This window comes from Cololabis saira, chromosome 3 (genome assembly GCF_033807715.1).
Source record: "Cololabis saira isolate AMF1-May2022 chromosome 3, fColSai1.1, whole genome shotgun sequence".
In the NCBI taxonomy this organism is placed as follows: Eukaryota; Metazoa; Chordata; class Actinopteri; order Beloniformes; family Belonidae; genus Cololabis; species Cololabis saira.
Window position 1 is genome coordinate 54,392,837 of NC_084589.1, and position 9,805 is coordinate 54,402,641.

Here is a 9,805-nt window from a genome sequence, read left to right on the forward strand (position 1 = left end):
GTTCTACAATCACTTTTGGGCTAACATGGTTGGGTTCCTGCCTGCACTTCTTCACTTGCGCCTGTCTCCACATATTTCTCCTATGAAATATGAAAATAGATCATTCCTTCCTTTCCTTATAAACAAACCAAAATCTCCTAACCATTTACAACATATTAAGTTGAGTAATATTTGGCTACTCATCTCTGCACAGCCTACCTGCAACACAGCAGTGCTGCTGCTTTTTTGTCCCGCTGCAAAAATGGATTTTAAACTGAGCTGCTCCTCTTCATTCCTGCGCCGCGTCCTGCCTGTCTGTCTGTGAAGGCTGATTTATGGTCCTGCGTTAAATCGACGTAAAACTTACGCCGTAGAGTTACGGCGTAGGTTACGCGGCGACGCGTACTGTGCGGTGCGCGTACCGCGTAACCTACGTCGTATGCTCTGCGTTGGTGTAACGCAGAACCATAAACCAGCCTTGAGCAGCTCTGAGGGGAGCGGGGAGGGGAGGAGGGAGCGGGAGCGGGATGCCGTCGCACAGGGTGTCTTGATGATTCGCAATTACAGGCTGAGCCTACCGTTAGTTTTTAAACTGTAAAAAGTGGGGGGGACAAAAACACGATTTTGAAAAGTGGGGGGGACATGTCCCCCCTGTCCCCAGTGGAAATTGCGCCCATGGCTGTGGCTACAATGTAGCTACCACCACCAGTGAGGATGTATATAAATCCAAGTCATTATAATGTGGGCATGTAGAGGGCGGGATATGAGGTGAATTCATGAGGTGAGTGCAACCTTCCAGCTGGACTATGATTTATATAGCAAACATTGCAAGTGTGAATGCACACGGTTTTATAAATCCAGATTTTTTTTTTTGTGCCCTCCATTTTCGGCTTTTGGGTTTACGTGCAATTTTAGTATGAATCCTACACACTCTTTTATAAATGAGGACCCTGGACAGGTGACCAGTTTACCACAGGGGCACACAGACATACAACCACACACACTCACACACTCACACACTCACACACTCACTTTTACACTTGATTTAGAATAATTGTTGACCCGATGTACACATTGTTGGACGCCCCTAGTTAGTGTTAGTAAACCTCTAGTTAGTGTTTAGTAAACCTCTAGTTAGTGTTAATAAACCTCTAGTTAGTATTAGTAAACCTCTAGTTAGTGTTTAGTAAACCTCTAGTTAGTGTTAGTAAACCTCTAGTTAGTGTTTAGTAAACCTCTAGTTAGTGTTTAGTAAACCTCTAGTTAGTGTTTAGTAAACCTCTAGTTAGTGTTAATAAACCTCTAGTTAGTGTTTAGTAAACCTCTAGTTAGTGTTAGTAAACCTCTAGTTAGTGTTAATAAACCTCTAGTTAGTATTAGTAAACCTCTAGTTAGTGTTTAGTAAACCTCTAGTTAGTGTTAGTAAACCTGTAGTTAGTGTTAGTAAACCTCTAGTTAGTGTTAGTAAACCTCTAGTTAGTGTTTAGTAAACCTCTAGTTAGTTTTAGTAAACCTCTAGTTAGTGTTAGTAAACCTCTAGTTAGTGTTTAGTAAACCTCTAGTTAGTTTTAGTAAACCTCTAGTTAGTGTTTAGTAAACTACTAGTTAGTGTTTAATAAACCTCTAGTTAGTGTTAATAAACCTCTAGTTAGTGTTTAGTAAACCTCTAGTTAGTGTTAATAAACCTCTAGTTAGTGTTAGTAAACCTCTAGTTAGTGTTAATAAACCTATAGTTAGTTTAGTAAACCTCTAGTTAGTGTTAACCTCTAGTTAGTGTTAGTAAACCTCTAGTTAGTGTTAGTAAACCTCTAGTTAGTGTTTAATAAACCTCTAGTTAGTGTTTAGTAAACCTCTAGTTAGTGTTAGTAAACCTCTAGTTAGTGTTTAGTAAACCTCTAGTTAGTGTTTAGTAAACCTCTAGTTAGTGTTAGTAAACCTCTAGTTAGTGTTTAGTAAACCTCTAGTTAGTGTTAGTAAACCTCTAGTTAGTTTAGTAAACCTCTAGTTAGCGTTAGTAAACCTCTAGTTAGTGTTTAGTAAACCTCTAGTTAGTGTTAGTAAACCTCTAGTTAGTGTTAACCTCTAGTTAGTGTTAGTAAACCTCTAGTTAGTGTTTAGTAAACCTCTAGTTAGTGTTAGTAAACCTCTAGTTAGTGTTAACCTCTAGTTAGTGTTAATAAACCTCTAGTTAGTGTTAGTAAACCTCTAGTTAGTATTTAGTAAACCTCTAGTTAGTGTTAGTAAACCTCTAGTTAGTGTTTAGTAAACCTCTAGTTAGTATTTAGTAAACCTCTAGTTAGTGTTTAGTAAACCTCTAGTTAGTGTTTAGTAAACCTCTAGTTAGTGTTAGTAAACCTCTAGTTAGTGTTAGTAAACCTCTAGTTAGTGTTTAGTAAACCTCTAGTTAGTGTTTAGTAAACCTCTAGTTAGTGTTAGTAAACCTCTAGTTAGTGTTAGATAACCTCTAGTTAGTGTTTAGTAAACCTCTAGTTAGTGTTTAATAAACCTCTAGTTAGTGTTAGTAAACCTCTAGTTAGTGTTCAGTTAACCATTTGAAAAAATACACATATTCATTACCTGAAACATTTTTTTCATTTTTTTTTTTTAAATCTTGTATGTTTATTTCGACTTGAAATGTTATTTTGAAAACCCGAAGTTGTATTTGAGCCACATCCATCATTTGTAGTAAAAACTGAAGTAGGAGCGCACGCGGAACCCCTGAGCGTCTGAAGTCATTACGGTAATCTCCAGGACTTCCGCAGTACGACCGTCCAATCACAGACAAGATTCTCCGTCGCGTCATACATTTGTGAGATGAGTTTCTCAGTACCGTTTCTCCTGGACCAAAGGTGCAATTCGAAAAATAGTAAACAAAGACTTCCTGGGGTCCGGATACATTGTTTTGTTTTATAGATATATATTAATGGTTAATACCATGCTGGTAACAGATATAACTATCTGACCCCCAATAACAGTGTTAGTCATCTTACGTTCTTTCTGGAGGCCGGTGACTCTCTTCAGACTCCTCGCTGGTTGCTGAAGATGTCGACGCGTCTTCAGTTTTCCGATCCTCCATTTTGACTCTGAAGTGTATCAGGAGAAATTAAAATTAAAGCCCATGATGTTGAGCTCACGATCCATCCATCCTTCCATCCATCCATCCTTCCATCCATCAAAGCTCCACCTGAAGTGTATCTATAGTGGGGGAGGGGGGGGAGCAACCCCGCCACCCGCGAGACCAGAGGCCGACCAGGAGAACCCGGAACCCAGGCCACCAGCAACCCCACAGAGGGGAGAAGTAGGAGGGAGGCAACCCACCGCCGGGGGGGGGGGGGGGGGGGTGGGGCACATCGTACCAGATGTTGGGAACCAACTCAACCCACAGGAGAACCAAAAGGTGGCATGAACCGTGTTCCAGCATTTTCTGGACATAGCTGTTTCCAACAGGCATGCAATTTGGGCTCTGTCTGCAGCTGGAGAGGAACTCCTTCAGAGACTACCACACCAAATAAAAAACGCCTGGAAAAACAAAGTCCAGGACTGACACACTTTTTTGTAAATATGTAAAATAGTTCAAAGTTCAAATTGTTGATGTGAAATTGTTTGTTCATGTCATTTTAGAGTTCTTATCCTGTTATAAACTTGAAAAATCCAAATCTGTTTTTATCTTTTTATTCATTTAAACAGTTATTACCGTATTTTCGCGACCATAAGGCGCACATTTTTATTTTTTATTTATTTTTTTTATGTGCCGGGCGCCTTAAGAAACGGTGCGCCGTGTCTATTAGCTGAATTACGGTAATGGAAGGCCGGCCACCATGAGAACGGTAAAGGGAGAAGGGGGCGGGTGAAGCCCCCGTGAGTTGCAACGTGAATGAGACTCCACTGAGCTGTTTAATGCGGAAACAGATGATGAAGACATTTAAGGATTTGCTTGATGTGTAAAGTGAAATAAAATACAATCAAACTAAGTTTTGCTCCCGCTGTATTTTTAAATAAGCACACTTGTTCTGCAGCGCGCGTGTGTTTTGCATGTCGGTGATGGGCGCTGCTGCAGCCGACTTCCTGGTTCCCAAAGCGGTCCGATCGACCTGGTTCCTGGCCGCTTTACGAGCAGAGATTTCTGGGGTACGTCTCAGGTCTGATCAGCTTCACCCTCCGAAATTTTCAGCAATATCTGTCGGTTACAAACCCGGTACCGGCTCCCCGACATGCGCGTGTGTTCGCGGGACCAGCACGGGGAGCTGGGACGCGGGACCGGGAATGGGACCCGGGACCGTGACGCGGGACCAGCGCGGGGAGCCGGGACGCGGGACCCGGGACGCGGGACCCGGGACCGGGACGCGGGACCCGGGACCGTGACGCGGGACCAGCGCGGGGAGCCGGGACGCGGGACCAGCGCGGGGGGAGCGGACCGGGACCCGGGACCCGGTCCAGCGCGGTCGGGATCCGCAGCACAACGGGGTATGAAAAGTTTATTTACTCTCGTGCTTGCCTGCCACGCTGATGGACAGAAACTGCCGGCTATGGTGATTTTTAAAAGAAAAACGTGGCCTAAACAGACTTTTCCAGCCAGAGTGAAATGAAAAGGGCTGGATGGATGAGGAGATGATCGGGTGGCTGAGACAGGTTTATGTGCAGCAACCCGGTGGTTTTTTTTAAATTCTTTAATGCAGAAACAGAATATGAACCTTTGAAGGGTTTGATTGATGTGAAAAGTGAAATAAAATATCAAACTAAGTTTTCCTCCTGCTCTATTTAAATAAGCACTCTTGTGTGTGTGTGTGTTCTCCAGCGCGTGTGTGTTTTGCAGCGCGCGTGTGTGCAGCTCCGTCTCCGTAGACGGCGCCTTTTGGGTCGGTGCGCCGTATGTGTGTTTTAAAACCAAAAATGACACACAAAACTGAGGGTGCGCCTTTCCACACAGTGCGCCATATGGTCGTGAAAATACGGTACACAGTCAGAACACACAGTAATATTGAATAACTGTCAGATACTGAAAGTTGAAGTTATCTTGGGTAAAGAATGGGCAGGCACTGTTATGTTAATGATGGGAGTTCTTAGTTTGGGGAATGATGACACTTTCTTTATGGGAAAAAAGTGCTTCCCATACTTGATGAAAGACTGGTGCCAGAGATCAGGTGGGAACACCTGTGTTCTTTACGAGGATGAATCCTCCTCTACTCTTTAATATCAGTCTGCTCCTCCGTTCCATGTCATCCTGCATCCAGACCCTCATGGAGGTTCTGACCCGTTTACATGCAACTGTTTAATTAAATCTACTGAGTCTGGATCATCTCTCAAGTCTGATTCTTGATAACTTGGATACTCAGGTGTTAGCACGGAGATTCACCTGGTTGGAAATAACCCGTTGAAGACGTTTAGCAGGTTTTTCCACAAAACGTCTGTCAACCTTTACTGTTTACATAGAGACACCTTGTTACAGACATCCTGTTTGATGATCCTGGAACTACCCACCATTCCCTGAGATCTGTAAACAAGATACTGTCACAGGATTTACATAAAGGGTGTAACACCTCAATTCCCTCACAAACCTCAAGTCAATCCTCTCAATATTTGTCTCTCTGTTAACCCCGAAGCTAAAGGCACCATATCTAACCTAAACACCATTATTTCCAGATTTCACTGCTCCTTAATGGCGGTTATAAAAACGACTTGGGCACCTGCTTCCCTCTATCACATGTATTGGTCGTGTCCCTCTTTAGGTAACTTTTGGACATCAGTTTTCCAAATAATGTCAGAGACCATTTGTCACCAAATTGAGCCAAATCCTCTAATTGCAATTTTTGGAATTGCTATAGACTTTGATTTGCCCAAAGCTAAACTCAGAGTTCTGTCTTTTGCTTCCTTATTGGCTGGACGAGGAATCACACTGAAATGGAAGGAGTCTGCACCTCCTTCTGTCTCACACTGGCTTAGAGAAATAATGTTATGTAATCATTATCAATGCTGCAAAAACGAGCCATAAGGATCATTCATAATGCCGGTTACAAGGATCACACAAAATCACTCTTCTTAAAATCCAAAACATTACAATTTACTGATCTGGTTCACTTTCAAACAGCACAAACTATGTACAAAGCTAAAAACAACATGCTTCCTGGAAATATCCAAAAAAAAAATTTTAACAGAGATGGGGATTATAATTTGAGAGGGGAGAACAATTTAAAACATCTTTGTGTCCGCACAACAATCAAAACATTTACTATTTCCATATGTGGAGTGAAGTTGTGGAACAGTTTGGGTGCGGAGCTCAAGCAGCGTCCAAACATGAGCCGGTTCAAACAGCCGTACAAAAATATGGTTTTACAGGAAATAGGGAGGATGAAGGGCTTTGACAATCACCTGCTGTTGCACAGATCATTTACTCACTTGTTTACTCACATTATTTATTTTCTGTTTGTAAATGTGTACATATGTAATGTAAATATGTAATATGATACTGAAATCAACTGAGGATTGTAATTTCTGAGAAGGGACAAGGTTGTAGGATTAAATAAGCATATGCTTCTTTCTACTCCTTTTCAGACATGGTAACATTGTTTTGTTTATTTATCTATATTTTGTTGTTGTTTTGACTATTTGGACTTAAGTGTTATTTTATGTTTTCCCATGTTCGGAATAAAGCTTTGATTCATTCATTCATTCATTCATTCATTCATTCATTCATTCATTCATTCTGCACAAATCTGGAGAAGATTAGATATAGCTACTATCCGAGGATCTCAGAATACATTTTACAGATTGTGACGCCCCTTCTTGGCATTTTTTGAGAAACCCACAACAGTAGTATTTATTTATTTATTTTTTAAATCTATTTTTTAATTCATTCGTTTGTCTGTAACTTTGCTATGCTTGATTTTTATATATTCACAATGCTGTGTTTATGTCTTATGATCTAGTGTTTATTTGTCCATGTTTGAGCAACGAGGTGTGTCGTGGTCTGGGTGGCGGCTGATAAGGGAAAAAAAAATCTTGCTCCTGTAAAGTTATTGTTTTATTCATGACTTTTAATTAATAAAAAGACCTCTGAGAAAAAAAAGAACAAGATACTGTCACAATACATTAACCATCTACCGTAGAAGGCTTTGACATTATTAAACATGGAAATACAGCAAAAAATACAAATCTCCCTCAAACAGTCAGTCATTTAGCAGACGCTTTTATCCAAAGCGACTTAGATCTGAGAGAATAAACACACGGGGAGGAATTTGGGTTAATGCCTTGCTCAGGGGCCCAAGGTGGTTCATCTTGGTTGCAGTTCTAGGGCTTGAACCTGGATCCTCCAGACCTGAACCTGGATCCTCCAGATCGACTACCACTAGACTACCCTCCCACTACCACTCCCCGGGTTGGCACCTGACAGGTTTCTGTCAGCTGCTCCATATTTTCAATAAAGGTTAATAAACAACAACATTTGCAGCTGTTTGCAGATCTCAGGGTTTCTGGGTCTGGATCAGCTCTCAGTAAAGAAATAAACCCCTAAATAAACTCTTACCTGCAGGTGAAGCTTCGGTAACTTCAGGCGAGACGATCATCAACGAATGAATCCCTTTGTCTGACGCACCTTTTAACTGCTGCCAGACTCAATTGTGGGCGGGGCCAGACTCAGGTGTGAGCAGGGCCAGACTACCTCATATTTACCTCATACTGCTCATCCCTGTCTGTAAACTAGACACTGTCACGCCACATCAACTAAACTGTATGAGGCTTTGACATTATCAAACATACAGCAAAAAATACTAATCCCCCTCAGACTGGAAACGCCTTGCTTTAATAAACACCCTCTGTAATAAACACCCTCTTTAATAAACACCTGCTTTAATAAACACCCTCTTTAATAAACACCCTCTTTAATAAACGCCCTCTTTAATAAACACCTGCTTTAATAAACACCCTCTTTAATAAACACCCTCTTTAATAAACACCCTCTTTAATAAACACCCTCTTTAATAAACACCCTCTTTAATAAACACCCTCTTTAATAAACACCCTCTTTAATAAACACCCTCTTTAATAAACGCCCTCTTTAATAAACACCCTCTTTAATAAACACCCTCTTTAATAAACACCCGCTTTAATAAACACCCTCTTTAATAAACACCCTCTTTAATAAACGCCCCGCTTTAATAAACACCCTCTTTAATAAACACCCTCTTTAATAAACACCCTCTTTAATAAACACCTGCTTTAATAAACACCCACTTTAATAAACACCCTCTTTAATAAACACCCTCTTTAATAAACACCCTCTTTAATAAACACCCTCTTTAATAAACACCCTCTTTAATAAACACCCTCTTTAATAAACACCCTCTTTAATAAACACCCTCTTTAATAAACACCCGCTTTAATAAACACCCTCTTTAATAAACACCCTCTTTAATAAACACCCTCTTTAATAAACACCTGCTTTAATAAACACCCACTTTAATAAACACCCTCTTTAATAAACACCCTCTTTAATAAACACCCTCTTTAATAAACACCCGCTTTAATAAACACCCTCTTTAATAAACACCCTCTTTAATAAACACCCTCTTTAATAAACACCTGCTTTAATAATCACCCTCTTTAATAATCACCCTCTTTAATAAACACCTGCTTTAATAAACACCTGCTTTAATAAACACCCACTTTAATAAACACCCTCTTTAATAAACACCCTCTTTAATAAACACCCTCTTTAATAAACACCCTCTTTAATAAACACCCTCTTTAATAAACACCCTCTTTAATAAACGCCTGCTTTAATAAAACGCCCAGAATATCCCCCCCCGCCCCCCGGTTCCGGACCGGCTGTTTGGACCACATAACAGAGACATTAACGTCCCGTCCTCCACTCGGGGACCTCGTGCTGCCAAATTAAGTCTAAAGGGGGGGTAATTTACCCCCCCCCCCAGGAGGAATGTGACTGTGCTTTATCTAACTTTGACATGTTTTCTAATTTAACTTTAAGATGTTTTGCTAATTTTTGCTCATTTAAACAAGTGTTAGATCATATTGTTTGTCGAATGTCATGTGATCACTGCCAAACTTGCCAACAATGTGATTTATTTCTTTTCTTTTTAGAGATCTTTGAAGATTTAAAGTTCTTAGATGACGTTAGTTCTTTAAAGGATGAGTAATATGTGATGCTGCCCCCTGGTGGTCGGAGGTTCAATGACTTCGTCTCCAACCTGCTGCCGTTAGTTCCCACCTGAAAGGGGGCGTGGCCACATGTCCATCCCGACCTGTGATTGGCTCTGGTTAAGCCCCGCCCACCATGAAAGCGTCGGCAGTCGTCACTTCCTCCTCAGCGTTTTTATTAACAGAGAAAAAGCAACAATCATAAAAACATTGAATCAGATGTCAGGAAATCCTTAAGCTCCGCCCCCAACGACTGTCCATCAGCGTTACCACGGTGATGACATCACATGCAGGGGGGGGGGGGGTCTGGTACCGGTACGGTGGAGCTGAACTTTGATCAACAGATCCTTAATTTAAGTTCTGAATCCTTCAAAATAAGAGACCTGAATTAAAGTTCTGAATCCTTCAAAATAAAAGCCCCAGCTGGTCCTGGATCAGGGGGATCAGGATTCTTCTGGGTTTGTTAGAAGTCACTCAGCGAGACGTCACCGTGGCAACGGACTGTTCCACCTCCAGCAGGTGGAGCTCATGCTGCTGGACCTGTACGGACCAGAACCGATCACGTCCTGGACCTGCTTCAGGTCCTGGACTTGGTCTGGACCAGGTCCGGGTCGGGTCTCCAGGCACTGCTGAGGAGATCTTTGAAGTCGGAGGAACGAATGTTAAAATGATCCTG

At 41.5% G+C, this 9,805-nt stretch overlaps 1 protein-coding gene across 4 annotated transcripts in view; it reads right to left on the reverse strand.

Moving 5' to 3' along the window:
* Positions 1-7,537, reverse strand: part of LOC133440554 (uncharacterized) — a 28,064-nt gene extending 20,527 nt beyond the window's left edge. For all 4 annotated transcript variants that reach the window (XM_061717865.1, XM_061717864.1, XM_061717866.1 and 1 more), the window contains exons 1-2: positions 7,499-7,537; positions 2,970-3,062 (exon numbers count right to left, since the gene is read on the reverse strand). In XM_061717865.1, the coding sequence (XP_061573849.1) occupies positions 2,970-3,055 (86 nt within the window). In that variant the 5' untranslated portion in view covers positions 3,056-3,062; positions 7,499-7,537. The remainder of the gene's footprint in view (positions 1-2,969; positions 3,063-7,498) is intronic.
* Positions 7,538-9,805: the final 2,268 nt, after the last annotated feature.